We start from the raw sequence: 23,625 nt of genomic DNA on the forward strand, positions 1-23,625 counted from the left end.
GCCGGAGCCCCGCTGGGGCGGGTGCCCCAGGACCGCCCCGGGGCCGGCCGGCCTCCCCGCTCCCCGTCGCGTCCCAAGTCGCACGTTCTCCGTCCCATGTCCCAGCCGTCCCTCCCGAGAATTGCCGTGGCCGCCAGGCGCGCTGCCCCTTTAAGCGCGCTCCCGCCGGTCCCGCCCGCCCGCCGCTCCCCGGCCCGCAGCCCTGCGGCACCGGCAGCGCACGGGCAGCGGCACCGGCAGCTCCATCGCGGCCGGCGGCCGGCGCTCCGCGGCGCCGCGGGGCACAGCGGGGCGGCAGCATGTCCACCAAGGCGGAGCAGTGTGAGTGGGGCCGGGCGGGCGCCGGGCCGGGGTCTGTCCGAGGGGAGGGGAGCGGGGCCGGTGGCACTGCCCCGCCGGTGGCACTGCCCCGCCGGTGGCACTGCACCCCCCCCACCCCGCCTCCCCGCCGCCCCTGCGGGGCAAGCGCTGCCCGCGCTCCTGCCGCGCTCTGCGGCGGCCGCGGCAGGCGGTGCAGGGGGAGGGGGCTGCCGCCGTTCTGGCTCTTTCTGTCGGAGCCGCCGCCGGTGCTGGTGGCCGCAGACCCCGGAGCCCTTCGCTGTCCGGGCGGCCCGCTGGGGCGTCGGTGTGTTTGTGCAAAGGCAGCGCCGGGGAGCCGACGGGGGAAATGCGGGATCGGGGGTGAGAATTAATATCGAGACCGCCGGCTTCTCCCCCCGGCCCGCGGCGGGAGCGGTCCATCCTGCCCCGTCTGCCAGCGCTGCGCCGTGTCCCAAGGGATGCAGCCACCTGCGGGAGCAGAGGTGACGCACGCGTTCCGCCTCGCGGGTGGTCTTGCAGTGAGATGGAGCGGGAAGAGTCATGCTGGCGTTCTTGCCCGGGCCGCTCACCTTTTGGGGGAATGTAGGCTGGGTGCTTGTGTCTTGCCTACAGGCTGCCTGCCACAGCGCCCGGGCCCAGCAGGATTCCTTCCCCAGGTGCTGGCATCCTCCTTCCCGCGGCCAGCGTGCCTGTGCTTGGTGCGGGTCTTCTGACCACCATGTTGGCTGGATCTGATCAGAGCATGGTTAGATGACTTACATGGTGGTTGGGGTACCTGCATCTGGCCGTGTTAGTGCTCCCCACTGTTGTTGCTCATGACACCTGGTGTGTCTGCAAGAGCCCTGATGGGATGCTGAAAAGAAAATACTGGGGTAGTCGAGCACCTCACCCGTGTCAAAGATACTTTCTTGCTTGGTAACACTGTCATGGTTATGAGCCGGCAGTCTGTGACCAGGAGGTTGGGTTGATGTTTGTCATGATGACGTGGTGTGATTTGACACTTATGCTGAGACTTGCTCTCTTCTTCCTCCAGGTCACTGAAGGGTCCTTGTGTTATATATGTGTATGCCAAAAAGAGTACCTGTATTTTGTTTCCATTGGGGTTTACTGCTTATTTACAGTGATGGATGATCTTACTTTAAAAATATTATGCAGCTGTTGTTATTGCTGTAAAGGTGCAGTTCTAGTCTCATAAATAGAGGCACAATGTTCTGACTGTGCAGGAGCCCTTAATTGTGCAATGTTTGGATCTGTACCACTGTTGTTGCTACCTTCCCCACCTTCCACCTGAGTTCTGTAATTTTTTCTTCTTTCATGTTATACTTTTACATTAATTACACTTCTTCACTCTGCCATGTAGAAGAATTTGTGCTACTTTTTGTCCCAGCACTGGCTATGACGTAGTATTCCTTTTCTATCCTGCCTTCTCTGTTCCTCCATTCCTAATTCTTTTGGTCTGCTCTCTTTGAGCTTCTCTTTCATATTTTATACTTGGCTGTTTTTTATTTTCATCCCTTTGTACTTTTAAAGACACTGCATCTAGGCCTGCCATGTCTGTATTGCTCTCTATTTAAAAATTTACTTAAGGTCGAGATTTCAGATCTTTCTGCCTTCTAATGTTCCCTTACATGATACTTCAGGAAGAGTGTTTGGGTAATGGACTTATCCTGTGCATTCTAACCTGCTGAATGTATTTTTTGTACCAAGGCTGCTTCCCTGACTAGTTCTTATGGCATTACCGAATGTCTTTGTCTCTGCATAAGTTCAAGATTCCCTCACCAGTGATTTTTGATTAATGGACTCTGCAGGGATGTGTTGGTGTGCGTATGTCACTACCAGTCAAACTTTAAAACTCCAGCTGTCGCTGTTGTTGCTTCTGCCCTCTCTGAGTGACAGGCAAGAACCAGAATGTCTTGGAAAGGACTCAAGTTACAAGTCATAGTGAATCTCGGTTTACCAAGAACATCAGTGAAACACTACAACTGAAGAATCACACTGATTGGAAGAGAAGATGTGCTAAACATGAATCCCACAACTCTTGGGCAGGTTCTATCAACAGCAGGTAAAATGGTGTCAGTCTGGGAAGTTGACTGGAGAAGCTTCTCTTTTTTGTGACCACACACATCTTGTATTGATTGCATAGCACATATATTTGGGGACTTCCATCATTTGGCTCTTTGCAGCATGCCTGAGGTGTTCGCTTGTTGTATTCAAAGAAAATGAATTGTTTTTCACCTTAAAAATCAGTGATTAGTGTTTAGTTGTGGTATGTAATGTCCTGGGAGTACCTGATACCTGCTCTGTTCCCCTCCAGGACAGTGGGGCAACCAAGGCCATCTCTGAGGACTCCTAATGGTTTCACTCTTGGTTCAGTCAATGCTTACACAGGGGCTGAGAAGTTTAGTGAGGTCTGTGTAGATGCTGGAGAGATACCTCTTTGTTTTCTGTGATGACCCTATGACAGCGGCTAAGTACTTCCACAGGGTGACATCACTTTTTGAAGTGTGTCTCTGGGTACTGAGAAACTCAGAAAATTGGGTCATTTACACCCTTGCTGTCACTTAAAGACTGGCAAAGTTTTTGTTCAGGGGCTTTCCTTCAGAAGTTTCTTTGTGTTTTGGGAGGCTGTGCTGACATTGACAAAGTTTTGGGAAACAGAACTGAGACGTGAAACTGAAACCTTTAGCCTAAAGGTGATGTTTAGGCTTTATGAGTAAGTTTTCTCTTTTGATATTTGGTCTGATACAATTACACAACAATGCCAATTAATAGAAATGAATGGATTTCCATCTTTATTACAAAAAAAAAAAAAGATTTTAAGTGCTTCTACATATCCTATGCCCTTTATTGAAAGTTAGTAGCTGTAGGGAGGCACACAGCTCTCTGAAATACATCTAGATCTGAATTCTGTAATAATTTTTGGCATTTTGTTAGTCCATTTAATTTACAGATATCTGACAGCAAACCACGGCAGCCATAGTGATCTGTGCACCTTGCTGTGAATTGTTCTTAGCTGTGTACTGTCTTGCATAGTCTGTGTCCTTTACAAATATACTTGGTTTCATATTTTCTTTTTCCCTGACAAGAGAAAGTAATATCACAAAATACATTTATGAAGTCATTGCTTTCTTAATCTAGGAAATAAACTAGCCAGTTATGGCTAGCAAAAAAACCATAAACCAGTGATGGCTGCTCTCACACAGGATAATCTCCTGCAAAACAAAGTTCATGTGCCACAGTCCTGTGTGGTGGCCCGGAAGGTTCTGGGCTTGCTCCCATCTATCCGGAGGTGATCTGAATCTGTGTGACAAAACTTCTGTTTTCAGTTGTTTGAGGGGGAAGACAAGAAGTCACGATTGGTTTTTAGTTACTCATTAATGTCACCTTAAAATAACTTTGCGAAGTAAAAGCCTTAAAGATGAGGAAATATAACTAAAGATGCTTATGCATTATGATTGTATCTGTGGTTGCATTTTTGCTTATTGGTTTGACATAGACCCCAGTCCTTCAGGCACATGATGGGCTTTCTCCTTGTGATGAAGTCAGGTAATATCATGAGGGAGACTTTTGTCTCTAGAAGCTTCACTTGCTGCAGGAACTGGGGAGTGCTGTCCTTACAGCAGGAAATGAGTTAAAGAATGGCCTTGGTTGGGTGCTGCAAGGTTGGATTTCTTGTCATGCATTCAAGAAAACAGTATTCTTCATGTAATGATTATTTGAGTGTTCCTCATTTTATGGATAATTGACTTGAAATTGTCAAACCTCATTTGTTGTATGGCTGACCACTCAGGGAATCTTTTGTTTTCTGGAAGTGAATGTCCAGTGTGTACTGTTACCTATACTGGCAAAATGGCTCTCAGTATCTCAAGCTGAGCCTCTAACAGTATTTGCAGACACTTTTGATGTCTGTTCATCAGTCTTTTTCTGCAATATGGATACAATGTCACCCCTTTATTAGAAAATGAATGAACTGTTCAGCTATCTCAGCAGTGAGAGGCATAGTGATGTCTCCCAGGTAGTTAGTACCTTTCTGTTCAATGGAGGACTTAATGGTATTCGTTCCTTAATAAATGCCATTTGACCATGAGGATAAAACAAAGTGTTGACTAATTGCTTGTTTAGGAAGCATGATTTATCTTCCACTGAAGGAGCCCTGTAGGGGAGCAAGGTATATCTTGGTCTAGTGAAATACTGTTAAAATCCATGTGCATAAGGGCCAAAAGAATTCAGAAGCATCTCCCTTTTTAACTGTGTGTAACAGTCTTGGTGAACTTTTAACATGATGAAGGGTTCCCAGGCAGCTATGGTTTCATGAAGCCGTGTCTGCAGTGCAGCACAGTGCAGCTGAGCAGTCCTCTGCCCCAGCCAATGCACTCTCTCTCAGCAGAGTTGATTAATCTGAGTGGAGCAAGAAGAGTTGTGTGTTTAGGTGTCTCTACATGAGGCTGTCTTGTGCTGTATAGGCAGCGTAAGGTAATGCAACTATGGGGAGTCATCACTTTTTTACCAATACTGAACAAGGATTCCTATTAGAAAATAAACCCACTGTTTCTTGTAATACAACAAAAATTGGTTTCAGTGAAGGTGTACACCTTCACCTGCACTTTCAAATCTCCTTAGCTGCTTGATCACACTTCATAAGACAAATAAACAGCAGATATTTTGCTCTTTTTGTATCTTTTCCTATCTTTAGTTCACTGCATAAGGGAAATGTATGGCCTGCAGTAAATCACATAAGGTCTCTGTCTTAGCTTATATCTCTGCTTTGGCTGTAGAAATACTTATCTGTCTCCCATGAACCTCCTGTGATCCAGTGACTCATTCATTATACATGAATCTTGAGATGCTTGGAGACATAGAAGAAGTGCGGAGTAATATATATTTCTTAATTTTGCTAGCACTAAGTTTGCTTAATACATATACAGAAATTCACTTCCATGTGTTCTCCCTGGCACTCTTTTACAATTTATTCAGTCAGAGCAGAAGGAACAGAGATTCTCCTGTTTGAGTTTAATACTTAAAAAAAAAAAAAAGACAGAAATGGAAGGAACAGACATGACTCTGTCAAAGCCTGCAAAAGAAAAAAAAGAAAAAGCCTAAATGAAAGTTTTTGTGTTTGTCTTTTTGTCTTTTATGTAGTTGCTTCCAAAATCCGTTACCTTCAAGAATACCACAACCGGGTTCTCCACAACATATACCCTGTGCCCTCTGGAACTGACATTGCAAATACTCTGAAATACTTTTCTCAGACGTTATTGAGGTAAGTTTTGACTAATGCTCTTGAAGACAAAAAGAGCTAAAGAATTGTAGGGGATATTGATTGGCTTTAAATTGGTTGCCAGATTTAATGGGTCAATGGTCAGCCAAAAAGAGTCAGAACATAATTTAAGAAAATCATGGTATGAACGAATCTCTTCAGTGGCTGTTGCCCAATTTGCCCAGTTAAGCCCCCTTACTGAGTGGCTGATTCTAGAATAAACTTGGTTGATTATGCATTTGCTTGGTCCTAAGACTTAGCTGAACGCACGAACATGCTGAACTTGTGAAGGAAGGAGTTTGTGACTTATAGAATTTTAGATGTGTATAATCATGACCTCCTTGACAGTCCTGGTGCCTCAGAATCCCAGAGTGACGAGCCAGATGAGCAAGTAGAACTGGGTTCTCACTGTGCCATAGTTCAGCTGTTCTGGGTTCTGGTCCAGTCCCTTAGAAGAGCAGGAGTAGACACAAAGTTTGTGTACAGATCTGGATTTGGATGGCATCAACACATCAGGATTGTTCTGATGCAACGATTTTGAGTTAGTCTAATGTTTAGTAATGATATATAGTGCTAAATAAAACATGGATACAGAATACATTATGAATAGGAAATACTACCTCTTGTCTTCCTAAAAAAGTAGGAAAAAATGTAAAGCTTTTTTAGGAATAATGTACATTCCACAGTGCTGCTTAGTGGATTCATGTTTCCAAATTGTTTTTAAAATGGCTTTTGACCATGAAGAGGGGATTTTTATCTGTTGGTTTTGGCTGGCACTAGTTTTCACATCTAGAAAAATTCAGTTCAAATTGCATCTCTATGCATAGCTTCCTGATTTATACCTTGAAAGATTGTCCCTGCTGTCAGAGGATACTTTGGAAATAAGCTATATGCCTCATTTGAGGAGGAAGCATTAACAAAATACAATGTACCCATGTATTTGTACATATGCTCCTATGATGTATACAAGTTGAGAAGCAAGAATTTAAACTTGAAAAATGAGTTCATTCTAACATTCAAACAGCTTGGGATTCATCAAAATTTTCTTGACCCTGTTTATAAGGAGAAACACATAAATAATGAGAGAGACAGAAATAATTTTTAGTGGAACACCTGTTTGCAGCAAACTTGAAACCTCCTGTTTGCTTCTGAAAATTTCAAGACCAGAACTGTTTATTTCCCTCCTCATTTAGACTGTTGAAGAAACTTGTAGCAGCCAATAGGACTTTTTGTTTGAAGGTTAATAAAATAAATTTTGTCTCATTGTATTGAGCAGTGGGAAAAAGTGTTCAAAGGATCACTGAAGATACTTCTGAATTGTGTCTCTGTTCCCACATCAGGCTGTTATGATGGACTATTTGTACAACACACACTTAAATTGCATTTAAGTAATATTTATGGCAAGTCTGCTTTTGCTTAAATACTGTGAGCCTTTAAGCTGTTAAAGCAAGAAAGTTGGACTTGATTCTGAATGTTTTCTCTTTTAGCTGTAACTACCAAGTTCTATAATGATGTATGTTTCTTTTTGGTCAGAAGTTCACTGGGTTTATGTGAAACCAATAAGCACATTTAGAAATGGCTGCTTAAAGAAAGCATCTTTATACCACTCTGTGGTGGCCTTCTTTATAAACAGTACAGCTGACCTGTCCTGTTGATAAATTCTTCACGCTCCAGGAGCAGTGATGTTTGGGGGCTTACTGAAAAAGCTTTGGACTTAGCAACTGTGAGAGCAGATCAGAAATCAGGGCAGCAGCTACACAGTCAAGCAGCTCCGTTTGTTTTATTTCATGTTCAGAATGGGACTGAACCAAAATCCTCTTGTTGATAATGCTGAACCCCATGGTGAAGTGATACTCATATCTGATACACAGATCTACACAAATGGCTTTGTCCTTCATCATCTGGGATCTGATCAGCCTCAGAACTAAAAGGGTATGAGAAATTATTGCCAGGACTTGGATCTAAATTTAAGTGAACTGAGTTGTGATACTCAGTAAGGTCAGATACACATTCTAAACCCCTGTAACTGGGGAGTTGGAATTGTGGGTTGGAGGCTGAGTGCTATGGTTGAATCAGTGTAAGTTGATACACTTGCTGATACTAAGAAAGAAGATGGATAAAAAAGCAAAACAACACACCCTGTATTTAGTGTGGCAGATGGAAAGAAGGAAACTCCCACCCACTGTTGCAGATCTCTGCAAGATTTACCCTAAAACTAAACAGACTGGTTAAGGACCTTTCTGAAGAGTGTGTTCAAAAATTTCTTTGAATATTTTGCATGCTGAGTCTCCTTTCTGCCTCCTACACTGAGACTCCATTGTACAAGGTTTAACATCAATGATAGAAGTACATGGTGGAGAATAATCTTTCTAGCTTAATGCAGAGCATACGCAGTGAATTTGGGCTGTTAGGGACAAACAGTTCTTGATGAACATGTGTAATCATAGAAATAATGGAGGAATAGTCAGAGAAATTCCACATAATGATTGGGTCTTACAGAAGTATATTTTACTGTTTATTATGCTTTTACCTTTCCATGTTTTATGGACACGCTGACTGTGTTCTTTTCAGTGGGATGTGCCCACTGTTTTGAATCACATTCATGTGCAGTGTCATTTTGCTGGCTAAAGATGGATTGCACAAGAGAATAATTTGCTCCTTTGCTCTGTACACAGCCTCCATAAATTACAAGCTCAGGGGTGGGGGGAGCAGATGTGGAATGACTGAAAAAAAATAAATTCCTTATTTCTATAACAAACATCACATAAAATCACCATACACAATGCATAGCACATTGATTCATTTAGTTCTTCTTTAATTTTATCTTTGGGAAAAGCATTTCTTTACATTACAGCATGAATTTGTTTCATGCCCTACTCATTTTCAGTGATTTCTCCCTCATTTGAGGAATGATATAAGGCTTAATAAACATCTAGCAGAAAAGCTTATTCTTTCACTTTTTCCTGAAGAAAATTCTCCATATGTATTTCTAAGTAAAATACTTTATGTGAGGCATAGTTATAAATGCCTTGGTGGCTAATTAATGGTCAAGCTTGTTTTGCTGCTTGGTGAGATGTAATTTCACTTGTAGGCATTTTAGGAAACCTTTCCAGGAAGGCAGTAATTTTGGGATAGATTTCCAGCAAAAATATACACATCTTGAAATGAGCCTTGGTAGGTTTGCCCCTTATTGCAGAGCAAGTTCAGTATGGAGTTAAGATTTGCAGATACTCCAAATTCTCAGTACTTTCTTTGAATTGAACCAGAAGCAAATTGCAGTAATTGTATCTTGGTCTTAAGGGACTTTCAGATTTTCAGATTTGACTCCTCTGTTTATTGCCTTTTAAAAATACAGGTCAGGCAAAAGCCTGGACATTAATTTTTGGGGTTTTTAAATTTTTTTAAAAATAAATTTGGTGTGATTCCAGCTGGAATTTAGTACTAGTCTTATTGCTGTTAAACAAAAGGATGCCCTGATCAAGATACAGTAAGTGTGCTTTGGCATTTAATCCAGAGATGGGTCTGTAGCTCAGTGTAAAAAGAAAGGATTAATATCCTTTCTGGAAATAAGTGCACTTGGAGTGATGTTTTGGCAAGTAAAGGGAAGGGTAATTGGTATTATCTGTTAGTAGACAAGGAGGGAATATAGTGTAGTACCGTCAACCTTTAAACATAAGCTGCAAAATATGGCAAATGAACATCAAGCAAATTAAAAGGAATCAGCACTCTGATAATTCATTTTTAAAGTCATACTAGATCTTGGGTGGTGTTCTGATGCAATTTCATAAACACCACCATGACAGTGACCATGTTTCTTTTACTGGACGTTGGGTAACAGAAACAAAAATAATCTGCCAAATATGTGAGGCACAATTAAAAAAAGAAAAGAAAAACAGGTAATTTTGTAAGTCTTGTCTGTCATCTCTGACTGCAAGGGTGATCTAATAGTAGCCAAGTAGATATGTGATAGTAGCCACTTGGCAAAGAACTGTTTTTATAAAACTGTTTTATATATATGGCAAATGAATGACACCTTATCTTGTGTCTTAGTAAGAGTTTGGCTTACTTGTGTAAATTGTTGAATTGAGTTGGAAGTAAGATTTGCTGAGGTGATTATATGGTAGGGATTTCTGTACTGTTAAAGAGAAGGGAGATTTCCAGAAGTGCCTTCTTTTGATATAATTCTGCTCTACCCGAGTCAGTGGAAATCTTATTATTGACTTGTCTTTAATAAGTTTTATAACTGACTGTGGGAACAGAGTTAAACCAACAGCAACTGCTTTTGGAAATCCCAATGACTAAGAGGTGCAAAAAGGTGCTTTAAAAAGGAAAAAAAAAAAGCATGGTGTGTGGGTTAATATATTTAAAAAGTGTATTATATTTTATAGGCACATATGGAGATTATGAACTAACCCTATAATTGCTTGATAACTAAACTATAACACTGCTTAAGTGACAGTTCATTTCTATTTAAAATAGTGGGGTTTATTTTTTAAAATAAATTAGATTACTATGTTTACAACCATATTTGCAACATTTTTAAAACTACATAACAAGCTGGTTGACATATAGCCTCTATTTTGATTCCCACTAAATTCTTTTTATTTTTTGAAATTATCTCTCCTTTAGTTTATAGTGAGTTTTGTTGAATAATAACGTAAGTAACAGCAGGAGTGTATGGTAACATACTGTCTGATCTGCAGTTACATAATTGGTCTTGCTTGCTTAGCCCTTAGATTTTTGAAGGTAACTATTTACCCAAGAAGTGTTTGTATTCATAAAGCAAATTGTTTCCTCCCTAAACATGGGCAAAATTAAAAACACACATAAACAACCATTATCATTAGCTCACAAACATATGCTAAAGATCATCTACTATATATTATTTTATGACTTTTCCAAATGTAGTTTAGTTAACATTTTAGAAATATTATATTATTTCTAAATCCATGTGCCTGTTTAAACTTCATTATCTCAAATGATACTGAGTGAGTGGTCATGAAACAGTATCATAAAATACATACAGACATTATTTTAATGCAATAAACATGTGATTTTTAAGACTATCTTAACAAACACACATGTTTATTCTTTGCTAAAACATGTTTCTGCAAGTGCCACACCTATATTTTGCATGTTTTCAGTCAGTTGGCTCAAAAGATTATAGGGGGAAAAAGAATAAATCTGTCAAAATCCTCAGAATCTCAGAGCAAAATACCAGCCTGTTTTGAAACAGTTAAACACTTTTAATTCTTAGAATTTTTCTTAACTGTGAAACATGGGTAGGGCACTGAAACATGCATTTTTATATTTTTGCTCCTTATGAACCAGATAACACATGAGATGCAATGAAATTTTCCTAGATGTCAATTTTTAATTCACTTATCTTGAAGCATGGAAGTAAATGGTTGCTAGATTTGTAGACATGCTGGTTTTGGTAGTGATTGCATCTTATGTGGGATGTATCTGGTCTTTTATTATTTGTTTTATAGTGTCATTTCAATGTAATGTGCTGTTCTTTGTGTCTTTGTTGTCTCTTTTTTTTCTTTGTCCCCCCAACAGCATTTTGTCCCGCACAGGGAAGAAGGAGAATCAAGATGCCTCCAATTTGACAGTGCCCATGACCATGTGTCTTTTTCCTGTGCCATTCCCACTCACTCCATCTCTAAGACCACAGGTCAGTTCCATCAACCCTACTGTTACTCGCTCCCTCCTTTACAGCGTCCTGCGAGATGCTCCATCTGAACGTGGCCAGCAAAGTCGTGATGCTCAGTTATCAGACTACCCATCTTTGGACTATCAAGGACTTTACGTGACACTGGTGACACTACTGGATCTAGTTCCCTTGCTACAACATGGGCAACATGGTAAGCAGGCCCCTGAATGATTCCAGTGCTGTGAATCCATGAGTGATGCATATATCCAGTAGAAGAGATGGGCCTAAACTGACCTGGATCTGGATTTCAAATCTCCTGGGATGCATTTATATCCAAGTGTTCTGTTTGACTTTCTTAAATAAAGGATTTTTTTTGCTAAATGTGGATTTGGGTTTGAATTCCGAGGTTGTCTGATTTTTAGTGATGTGCTGATGGTATGTAACTAAAATACAATGGTACGTAACAAAAATTAGACAGATGGGTGTAAAAATACCCAGATTTTTAACTTGAATCTGGTGGGATAACTTCAGACTGTCTTTTTGGGGTGGGTCTCTTAAAAACACACAAAAAGCTTGCTAATGTGTATCTGGCCTATAATCAATGCACAGATTGAGTGTTCTAGTGAAGGTCCATCTCTACACAGAATATAATGTATATCTAATTAAAGAGAATAACACAGTAATTGTGCTTTGAGATGGCTTTAAAATACTCCTGTGTAAAAAAGATAGCAGCATCTCTATCTGACTCAGAGAAAAACAGTGTTGGCTTATGTTTTAAATTAGCTACAAGCAGTTTTTGTGGCTGTGCTGTGTTTGTATTGTTTTCCTCAAGTTGCTCTGCATCTGTCTGGCTTGTTAATATCTTAGTCTTTCCATACTGGGATTCAATAGCCCAGTATTCTCCCTACGTATTAGCCAATAAGAATTTCCACTGTGGGATCGTGATGTATTACTTATATAGCTCAATAGAGGAAGATGGTTGTCTGTCTGATAATGCTGCTGAAATTCTTCAGAAGGAAAGTTGTTTCTGTTAAGTGCTGAATTCCCTTTGAGCTGGCAGTAGTATGCTTGAATCCAAGGCTGCTATACTAGGAAATGGTATGATCTTGCATAAGCAGGGTTCATAGCAAGATACAGACTTGTTGACTTAACTTCATTTCTTAGAAATGGTGGATTTAATTATCCAAAAAATCTTTTCCTAAATGGATAACATGGTGATAATTAACAATCAATGGAGACCTGTAAAGAACAAACAACACTGGGCAAACATAATTTGTTTTACGGCAGCACAGTAGCTCTCCTTGTGTGGGTTTCCTGTCCCTAGTCACATTTTTGCTGCTATGTCGTTTTCCATCCTAATAGGCAATCCTGGGACATGGTCCCCACTTGAGTAAGGAGGGCACTCTAGGGAGTAATTGCCAGTGGCTTGGCAGCTGGAAGGGTGTATCAATAGGAAATCTTACAGGAGTCTGTGCTGGGTCTAGTGTTACTAAATATTTAATTTCTTTTACTTAGCTGACAGAATTTGGATTTATAAGTGTTACCAAGATGATTGCTAGCATGTGCTTTTTGTGAAAGATATGTGATTCAAGTAATTGTGGCAAGCTGCATTCTATTTTGAAGCATCTCCAAAGGAGAAATGTCAAATACTATGTTTAAGAGAGAAATTAAAGAAAGTAGAGGCAATACTATATTAGAACCTGTACTGCAGAAAGCTCTGGGTGTTAACAGTAGGTCAGAGAAGACCATAAGTCACTAACATATAAATATTATTCTAGCAATGTGTAAACTTTTTTTTTTAATGAATGAGACACCCAAAGCATTATGTTTATTCTAACAGCCCTAGCAAAGCCTCAGCTGGAGTAAAATTTTCAGATTTGTCCATCTAGGTTCAAGAAAAACGTGTACTATTTGTGAAGAGTCCAGGAAAAAACAAGAATGATTTGAGGTCTAGAAAATGTGAACAGTGAGAGAAAACCAGAAAAAAAAATTGGTTTATGTAGCTTAGATAAAAATGGAAGGGAGATGTGATTATCCTATGAAAACATGTAAAGGTTGCTGTGAGGAGAAATAAACTAAACCAATCTATTTTTGGTTATAGTTGATCAGGATACAAAGTTACACACTTAAATAGCAGCAATGGACATTTTTTTATTAAAAAGATCTTTACATGGTAAAGGTGATTAAGCATTAGGATGAATTCACAGGAGAAGGAGTGAACTGTCCTGCAGGTTTTTAAGAATGTTTTAGATAAATATGTGCCAGAAGTAATTTGGTTGACTCATGCTTGGGGCAAGGGGAGATCACTTGCTATTTTGTATGGTTTTGTGCCTGGAGAATTAAATTTTGCCACAGAGCTTGTTATTTATTTCTTCCTCAGCTTAGTGATCGATTAAAAGAAATATGTATTTTTTAATCAGAACAATCCGTGTTGTTTGGGTAAGTACAACTGCTGTGCAAGGCAATCCTGAGCTTTGGCCCGATCAGGTTGTAAAAGGCTGTATTTAGCTGCTGAATTTGTATTGCAAGAGAGAAGCACTCTGCAGCATTGAGGGTTTGGTTAGGCTCTTGCATAGAATGCTAGCCAGAACCACTGCAATGGAGTGCCAGTTTTAATTTTTGCCATGACCCAGGATGTTTACAGCTACAGACCTCTCTGTGCTTTAGAGACAGTTTTAAATCACACCAGTTGTACAGGTGTATTGTACTTAAGGCCTGGGAATAATTAAAAAACGTGTGAGGAAAGCCTTCTGATGCCTTTGGATTGTTGTACAGGTTCATACTCGGGGATCATTGAGTGCTGTAACCTTTGTAAGCGAGTTATGGGCACCAGCTCACTTTCTCATTTGGGAGAGAATATAAAGATTATTCTACAATGCCCAGATAGACAATAAACTATGCCTTCCCTTTGGATCTTAAAATGTTGCACGGTTATTAAGTATCCTTTCCAAAGCATTAAAATATGATTTATTAGAATAAGTATAGAAAATCTTGATAAATATTCCTATCCTTTTAAGCTCTGGCCACTTTTGGCCTCAATGGTTTCCCTGGAAATCAAGATCTGTATTTTAATCACACATGGTTTGAAAAATACAGTGGCATTTCCTGTAGTCAATATATGTGAAGTATTTTGCAGAACTCCTGAGGGTAATTAAGATAAAGTTTTTATTTTAATATGACTGATAAAGACTACAATACTTTTTGCAAAATCTGGCTTTCAATGCAATGTGTATTTCTAATTCTGATTCTAGTAACATCTCTGCTTAAATTCAAGCCATTGTACATTAATCACCGTATGATTAAAATCAAAATTGATTTTAGCCGATTATTTTATAGACTGTAGCTTTCATAATCCCTTCAGAGTCTTTGGAGCAGTATTCAACACCTGTTTCCCTATGTTTAGGAGGGACTTAAAAATTGGGGGTGAAACTCACTTGTCTACAGTGATTGTCTTCCCAGATTACTTTGAGAGGAAAGCTGAAATTTAAATAGAATTTATTTTTTGGTTTTGTAAACAAGAAAGTACATAGTCATAATTATGTTTTCATTGTAATGATTCTGTATTTCTTTCATTTTATTCAACAGATCTTGGGCAATCAATTTTTTACACTACTACATGCTTACTTCCTTTTCTCAGTGATGATATTTTGAGTACTTTACCCTATACAATGATTTCAACATTAGCTACCTTTCCTCCATTTCTGCACAAGGATATTATAGAGTATCTCAGCACATCTTTTCTGCCTATGGCTATATGTAAGTAGATCTCATTCTAGTATTGTTTTGTCTTGGCACATAATAATATCAGACTGTACAAGTCAAAGTTTGATCTGTCATAGAATTGTAATGGAACATCAATCAACATCAACTAACTACTTACAGACATAAAATAATTTAATCTGACTATTTTTTCAAAGGGAAATAGTGCTATAATTTTTAGTTATTTATTACACTGTGTTTTGGTGTGAATTCTTCCTTCATTTAAAATGTTGTGTTTATTTAAGAAGTCACTGTTTTCAGACTCAGAACTTGCAGTGCCGGCAGTGGAAATTTTGAATACAGCATCAATGGGCAAACTGCTCCTGAAATAATAGATGCAATAACAACATGCATAATTTTTGCATCTGGACTATATCTGGATGTACAAGTATGATTTTTCTCAATGTGATGATGTTGTGGTGAATTTCTGATTTTCTCCCTCTCTGTCTTTTTGGCACTTTCTCTGAGTTCTGTACTAAATAGCTGTGCCTATAATGTCTCCTATCCATAAGAGCTAGGACTGAATCTGATGGTCCCTGCTTTTCTTCCTCTTCTTTCTTTTTACTTCCCCTCTGTGAGGATGGCACGTGATTACTTAACTTCATAGTCCCTGCACAGTGTGGATCTTGAGGTGTGTTCTGAATGCTTGTCCATGTACCTGACAAAAAGTTTGACAGGACTTCAGCAGTAATGAGAAACGTAACCATTTTCTGCAGAGAGAATAATTAGGGTCAATATTAGGTCAGTTTTGACCAACAAGCTTTCTGCTGTGTGTGACCAAACACTGGAAGTTTGCCAGAGCAGTTGCAGATTCTCCATCCTAGCAGATGCTCAAAACACAATTTGCCCTGGGTTCCTGCTCTAGTTGCCTTTCTTTGAGCAGAGGGATTGGCCAAGGTGATCACCAGAGGTCCCTTTTAAGATCAGCCATTCTGTGGTTTTGTGAGACTGTCTCCTCCTTACCTCTGTATTCCTGATCTTTCTGGAAGAACATGAATAACTTTTGTACAGAGATCAAGAGTAATGTCATTTAAGCATGCAGAAGATGCTGAAAGATGTATAGTCAAGTGTTTTGAGATTAATAGTTAAAGCAAATTTATCACCTGTATTTTCTGATTTGATCTTGGAAGAATCCCCTGTATCTCCTGGACCTCAGTTTTCCCATGTAAAATATTAATACATTGTAATGAGGTTTTCTCCATTAACTTTGATATGTCTGATGACAGTGTGCAAATCAAAATTGCAAAGATGTGGTTCATACATATGTGCAATAGGTCCTCTGGGTTAAGAACAGAATGTTGCATTAAACAAGTTATTTTCCCGTTACTGTAACCTGTTAAAGAACAGCTGAGGGTGGTGACTTAACCTGTCTGTCCTCAGATCTGTAGAACTATACCTCAGAATAACTGGTTGAGTCAAATCCCTGGTTTACTTAAATAGATGCTGTTCCCCATCTGCCCTTGACAGAGATTGCATCCTTGCATTTGCATTTGTCATGCTGGCTTTCCTCTCTATCAGTTTTGGTGAGATTTCTGTATGAAACCAGTCTGCTGCTTTTTAAATTTACTGATCTAATACTGTGTCCTACTTTTTTTCTGATGGCTGTTTAATTGCCCAGTTAGAGCTGCCAAGTATTTTCCAATTTAAATCCATAAAAATACACCTTTCTGTAATAATTTGGGGGCGCTTATTTGTATGGATAAGATTTAAAAATAAATGAATGAAGTTCAGTGAAGACAGCCACAGTAATGTTGGGTCATGTGGAGAACAGACAGGGAAAATTCTCCATTTTCTTTTTCCTCATTCTTTTCTATTTCAGTGTTCTTTTAATTAGTCTCCTTCTCTTTCCCTGCTGGAAATTACATGCTCCTTTGCAAGGCAAGTGCAGAATCTTTCCTTCTCTTAGTGTTTAGTTCTGATTCAAATCAAAAGGGAGGATGCAAGAAATTGTCTAAGCAGTTGGAGAGCCAGATGGGAGGGATGAAAACAGCTCACTGAGCTGGTAGCTACAGTTCTGTGCTTCTATCCCAAGTGCTTGGTATTTGGGTCCTGGCAGCCAGGCTGGGGAAAGTGCTGTGAGGGTGGAAAGATACTTGTGACATCTCTGTGTAGGAGCTTGCCTTCAAAGCCATGTTGCCTTGTAAAATTTCTGCAGGGTTTTTCCAAATTTATACCATTTAATAGTAACCCACTTCATGGGAGACCAGGAGCTCTACCCACTTTCTGTGTGAGGTAAAAGGTATTGAAGTAAAAGCTACTCACTGGAGCTGTTCATCACTATCTCAGCGCAGTTCACGTAACAATGGGACTGGTGTTTCTGATGTGTAGCTATAACTTGAGCTCTTAGCAGATGTTCCCTGAGAAGTCATCTGTGCCCTACACCAGCAGCTATCACCAGCCCCAGCCCCTCCTTGGCACACCTCAACAGCAGGCTTTCCATTTGTTCTTGATTCCTTACCCTCCAGTTCCTCTTTACCCTTCCTACAGTCCAAGGCCTAGGTGCCCTTGGCCATACAAGTCATGTTATTTTGACCCAGTCTGTGGGTTCTGAAGGGCCTGAGAAGGCACCTGGTTGATACAGTTTTAGGGATAAAGTTGCACTGATCTGGAAATCCAGGTGCATGCTTTGTGGATCAATACCTAGCCATCTTTCTCTTTCACCAGAAAAGGTGATTCACCCCCCAGTATAGAGTGTTTCTAGTTTTTTAGGGTTTTTTTTGTTTGATTGATTTTTTTTTTTCATGACATGGCTCCTTAGGAGTTTTTTCTGCATGAGTTGGAATCGGTTACATGCTATTCTTACCTGATTTTCCTATTACAATAGAAAAATTATTTATTTTTTCCTTTCTTTTAAGTGGGATCTTCAAAACGAGAAGGTGTTCCAGCACATGTCAATCTGTCTGCATCATCAATGCTGATGATTACAATGCAGTACACATCAAACCCAGGTGTGTGTAAGCATTCATTCTGAAACTATCAGTCAGGAAGTATTGTCAAATGCAATCAGAAGATTGTTCATTATGGGGAAAAAATCTGTGGTGTTACCCAGCACAGGATGAAAATGATTTATTTTAGTCAAAGCTGAGGTTTCTGAACATCATGCTGCACATAATCTTGATGTAGATATCTGTCTGTGATGAAGAAATAGGATTTGGCCCAGGACTGGAGACTGATCTACTCATGCTTGACATCAGAATATAGTGTTGATATATATAATGTCAGTGTTGGAGAGAAATACCACTTGCCTTGACAACAGAAATTCATAGTAACCATCTTGCACCATGATTCAAATATCACTGACTTCACAACTGCTACTATCTTTCTTAAGAAGGCAGGTAATGCTGGCTGCAGGCTAAATGGAACTATAAAGAAGATAAATGTAATGACAAGTATCTAAACAAAAGTGACGCAGTCCCTGTTAAACCATTGGGATCACATAACCAAACTAAAACAGTATTTAACCCCAGTGAGCTGTTACATTGCATGATCATCAGCTGTCAAGTTATCTCCTGTTTTATGTGGATGGGTAGATGGTGTGTGTGGAGGAACCCCACACTGCATTGTGTGAGGAGTGTCACATAATCCTGACTTGCTTCACATAGGTAAATAAAAGCAGAACACCATTTTTAAAAACTGTTTGCAGAAGTCAGGTTTTTTCATTAAATGTTCTGTCTTTATTTTTTATTATTTCTGTGTTCAAACCATCAGAGAAGAATGTTGCCCTGTTGTTGTGGTTTTTGGAAGTCACACATGTAAAGTAGTTCACTTGGCTCTCATGTTTGTTTGATACAGAGTGAGTCCTGTAGCCTTTGGTATATGTGGGAATAATACATTGTTACATGTGACTTCCATTGCTGCCTCAAGATGAATGACAAGATACCCATTTACACTGTGACAGAGGGACAAAGTTTTAGTGAACCAGCAGGTATTTTTCAACTAGATGTGTTTTAAAAAGATCTCCATTGCTGTGCAAAAAGCTCCCTCATGGTAATCATCTTCCTGCATTTCTTGACAGAAAAAAAGTTACTAATATTCAGTTTCTTACGTTTTATGATGACTCTCGGGGCATTGATTCTTTAGTAAGACCTTTAAAAAAAATATTTGAGTGAGGCATAGAGTTTTGGATGGACAAAGTAAAGCCATTTAGCAGATTGCATCACTTCTGTGACCTAATTCTCTTAATGGAGATTCCATGCCCATATTAAGTCTATACTGTTTTTTCTCTCTCAGTGTATCACTGCCAATTATTGGAATGCCTCATGAAATATAAGCAAGAAGTATGGAAAGTAAGTTTATGGTCATATATACTTTGTGGAAATGACTGTGCTTGGGTAGTAATAAAAACCAGATGGCTTGAAAATTGAACTGATTGTATGCCAAGGAATTGTAAATGATCTTTATATCTAGTCCTTCCTCTGGATTACAGAGAGGAAGGTCCCTCTAATTTTTAGTTTATGGGGGCAATTCCATGTTTTATAGAACAGAGCTCTCTTTCCTAAGTACTATGTGATTGTGGTTCCAATGAAATTTTAATAATGAGCAGACTTCTCAGTTCACGTAGGACTGGACTTTCACGAGAACTATTTGTGAGTATTGTAGTCTGAATCTGCTCTGAATCTGGTCATTTATCTGTATCTCACCTCTTTGCTCCATGGCTAGACAGAGAATTCATTTTGCTCTGTTAGTGCACTGTGGGGTGAATGGTTGCTGTTGCACACTCTGATCAAACTCAGGAGCATTGAAGTTGGTCATCTAATCTGTGTCTAAGAGCATAAAAAGGAAGATTCTTAGGGCATGAAATGTATTAATTTTGTGTGTACAGCTATCAGAAGTACAGTATAATGAATTGCAATTTGTTACCTTGCAAAAATAAACATTTTGTACATGTCTTACCTTAGGATTTGCTGTATGTAATAGCCTATGGACCATCTCAAGTTAAACCTCCAGCAGTACAAATGTTATTTCACTATTGGCCCAATTTAAAACCCCCTGGGGCAATCAGTGAGTACAGAGGACTGCAGTACACAGGTCAGTGCAGCTGGTTTTTTTATAGTTTATACAGTTTTGCTGTTTTGTAAATAAATAAATGATGAGAAGTGTTAAAGTCACATTTTTACAGTTCTATGATGTATTTTGACTTTTTTTGTTTGATAAATCGTACTTTCATACAATATGCAATATCCATTTATCTGCATTTTCAAAAGATGTCATGAAAATAAAAACTCAGGCTAGTAAACAAACGTGGCTAGTAAATATGTTGTCTTACTCACAGTATTAACTAAACCTGAAGATGAGAAGAAACAAACATTGTGTTGGTAACAATTAGTCTGTGAAACTGCTGCCTGGGCCTCCCAACATTTCTGGTTTATGTTCCTTTCAATTACTGCTTTGGTTGCTTTTGTTGTGCCAGCTGCTAACATTGCTGCTGTTGCTAAGACTTCTTACCTGGCTGTTACTGTCAAAAAAAGTCAGGTGATGTCAGGTGCAGTTAGTGTAATGGATAAATTCTCAAGATTTGATTATAGGATCAAAATGGGGGACAAAGTCAGGAATGCAGCTGGAGTAGGTGGATGGTACGAAGTCCTCTGTCTGCCAGGTTCCCCAGAGGTACTGATGGGATAGTGTGTTGCTACAGGGGCAGCTGTCCAGCTACAACTCATGACTTGCTTTTCCTGCTTGTCTGTCTCAACCTGTTTCAAATAATCTCTGTCACATGTCAAATGTTTTGTTCACTTTTAAAATTTCTGGACCAGAATGTGACATTTTATTATGAAAATGAAGGATTGGAAGAAACCTTAGAAGACCCATAGATCTACTCAAGTGCAGTTTGAGTGTTCCAAGTAGAAGTTTGTCTGATCTGTTCTAAAGCCTTCCATTGAAGGGTTGATAAGTTTTCTTGACTATTTAGAAAAAAACCCAAATTCTTCATGTACTGCTCTTCATCACCTCTTCCATGCAAGCAAGTCTGTAAACTAATCATGGGAGTATTCTTTTTGAACTGATAATAGCCCTGGATAGACTGGGGTTTTTTCCTTACATGTTAATTTTTTGCTAATACATCGTAGGCTGGGATGAATATTATCTGCAGTTGCATGGTATTTTGACCCGGGGGCATCCCATAGAGCATCCAAGTGATGTCATTTGGGCATCCCTTTGTTGTTTACTTCTTGTCATTACACAGCTAAGGTTCCTTCTGTCACTGGTCTAGTTTTCCTTCGTCATAGCTGTGTTTTCATTTTGCCTGGGAATATAACTGCATTTACTCAGCTGCTCCTACCATCTTGCTTCTGGGGTGGAAGGATAGTTAATTATTTAAAGATGCTGGTGAGATCAAGGAGAGTCTGCAACAGGAATGTTTGTGTCTTACTTTCTCCATTTTCTCGCTGAATCCATGGTTCATTTAATTATATATTAACTAAGTCAGGATTATTGAAATCAATGGTTGTTTATTGTAATTATTCCTTCCTGAGGAGTGGCTATTGGTATCATGCTCATATTTGTATAATACTTAGTATAAGAGGATCTTGTTCTCAACTGAGACCTCCATACACAAAGAATATCAGTATCTCTTCTCGTTGATTAATCAGCCATGTTTTGGTTTTGCAGCCTGGAATCCTATTCACTGCCAGCACATTGAATGCCATAATGCCATTAACAAGCCAGCTGTGAAGGTACTGCTGTTACTTTAGGGGCCATACCCAGCTCTCTGGGGCAGGGGACGTTGTGCTTCAACCTCAGCCATGTGCTGTGGTGGTGTGCAGGTGACCAGAAGCAGGTGCTAAGGGAGCAGCAAAGTCTCTTGAGTCCGAGAGGGCCACACCTTTGTGAATATGTTCTTCAGCTGCCTAAAGCAAGATAGAGGTTTTTTTCCTGCAGCTACTGTGGGAAATCTTGAAATTAAACATTGTGATGGTTGTAGAGCACTTTATAAAATTCTGAGCTGGCTCCTGGCTAATCCATGTAAATATTTTCTTGAACACATATATGTGTGTATGTGCATATATGTGTATATGTATATATGTGCAGAAATATTACTGTGTACAGGAAACATTATTTCAGTTGTGTAGGTACATGTTCACCTTGGTATCTTGATTGAGCTCATACCATGCACCTGCTCTGGTTATGAGCCTTTGCTTGGAATGTATCCTAAAGCAAAGAGCAACAAAGCTTTACTTACCTTTTCTGCAGCCATCTTTGAGTAAGGTAAATTGTATCTTTACTATTTACAGGCATGATAAAATGAAAAAGGTTTGACCAGGCTCACAGAACAATTTGGTAGGACAGACAAGAACAGCAACTCAAGTCCAGAACATACTGTGGTTAGGGGTATTGATCAATTCATTTATACCTAGTTGCATATGTAGGTACAACCAATTTTCCTGGCATCAGTTTGTATACCAATATAATTTCTTTAGTCAAACAGTTCTGCAGTGAGCCTTTTCCACAGGCTGTGATAGGACATAATGATGGCACATCTCAAAAGTCCTGCAAGGGACCACCTTCCTGCCCACTCCAGTTATTCTCAATAATTCATCTCTAACAGGAAAAATGCTGAAAGGTGTTCATGTTGTAGTGATTGCTAGATTCAGGTTAATAACACAATAGAGCAAAACATTTACAAAAGTACAGTTTCAAGCTTTGCTGATTAAATACCTAAATATTTTTGAGTGATCTGTTAACCTAATTTTGACAGAACCACTTTTGATCGATCATCACTCAGAAAAATGCAGCCTGTTGCATAGATGATTTGGTTAACAAAGATGAGAAACATTCAAAGATATATTTGTCTTCATTTATAAAGTCTTGCACTCCAATGAAGTGAGAGTGATCAGAGTGGTTAAGATACAGTGTATGCATACTACTGTTCAGTGTTTCCTTAGTAGTGCAAAACACTTGAACAAATGTGTATGGAACTGGCTGTTAACTGTAACTGTTTTCTGTAATTGACATATGTGAAGGGATAAAAGCTAATGCAAGACAAAGTCTGGACCTGCGTTGCCAAGGGAACTGTGAGTCTTTGTTCTGTCACTGCAGTTGTGCTCTATACTTAAAAACTGTGATGACTGAAAATAGATTTTGCTGGAAGAGGCATTTTTGAGAGAGAAAAATCCAGACCTTTCCATTACTTTGTCCTAAACAACAGATCCTCTAAGTGCTATTTCTTTGGGGGAAAAAAAGGTAGCAGTGTATTGTGAATATGTGATGTGAGTATGTATTATAACATAGTTGTCTTTCAGAAAGCAATAATATTGGTACTGAATTATGTCCTATTTTTTACAGGCTCTCACATCCCTCTCTTTGTTAGAAACAGTTTGAGATCTTTACTGTTTGAGTACGTCATGTGTTGTGTATTTTCTGTCAGAATACTAAATGGCCTTAACACATATCAAAGCTGTGTTATATTTTATGTCCTAGCATTAACATGTTGGACTTTTTCAGCAAGCTTCGATGAACAGAAATGTTAATCCTTTTCCCTCTCCCTGTTTCAGATGTGCATTGACCCATCCCTGTCTGTGGCTTTGGGTGATAAGCCACCCCCCCTGTATCTTTGTGAAGAATGCAGCCAAAGAATTGCAGGGTAGGTAAACCAAGAGCTGGAAAACGATAAATATTGTGGGACTCCAGAGTTCAG

The 23,625-nt window shown here is 39.4% G+C and overlaps 1 protein-coding gene across 3 annotated transcripts in view; it reads left to right on the plus strand.

The window, feature by feature from the left end:
• Positions 1 to 299: 299 nt before the first annotated feature.
• Positions 300 to 23,625, plus strand: part of UNC79 (unc-79 homolog, NALCN channel complex subunit) — a 105,198-nt gene continuing 81,872 nt past the window's right edge. For 2 of the 3 annotated variants that reach the window (XM_062494525.1, XM_062494526.1), the window contains exons 1-9: positions 300 to 321; positions 5,461 to 5,581; positions 11,141 to 11,445; positions 14,820 to 14,990; positions 17,849 to 17,941; positions 19,224 to 19,279; positions 19,892 to 20,021; positions 21,600 to 21,664; positions 23,483 to 23,571. In XM_062494525.1, the coding sequence (XP_062350509.1) occupies positions 300 to 321; positions 5,461 to 5,581; positions 11,141 to 11,445; positions 14,820 to 14,990; positions 17,849 to 17,941; positions 19,224 to 19,279; positions 19,892 to 20,021; positions 21,600 to 21,664; positions 23,483 to 23,571 (1,052 nt within the window). Of the gene's footprint in view, positions 322 to 5,460; positions 5,582 to 11,140; positions 11,446 to 14,819; positions 14,991 to 17,848; positions 17,942 to 19,223; positions 19,280 to 19,891; positions 20,022 to 21,599; positions 21,665 to 23,482; positions 23,572 to 23,625 lie in introns of those variants that run through there. The other variant, XM_062494527.1, reaches the window with a different exon arrangement.

This window comes from Cinclus cinclus, chromosome 6 (genome assembly GCF_963662255.1).
Source record: "Cinclus cinclus chromosome 6, bCinCin1.1, whole genome shotgun sequence".
NCBI classification, from domain to species: Eukaryota; Metazoa; Chordata; class Aves; order Passeriformes; family Cinclidae; genus Cinclus; species Cinclus cinclus.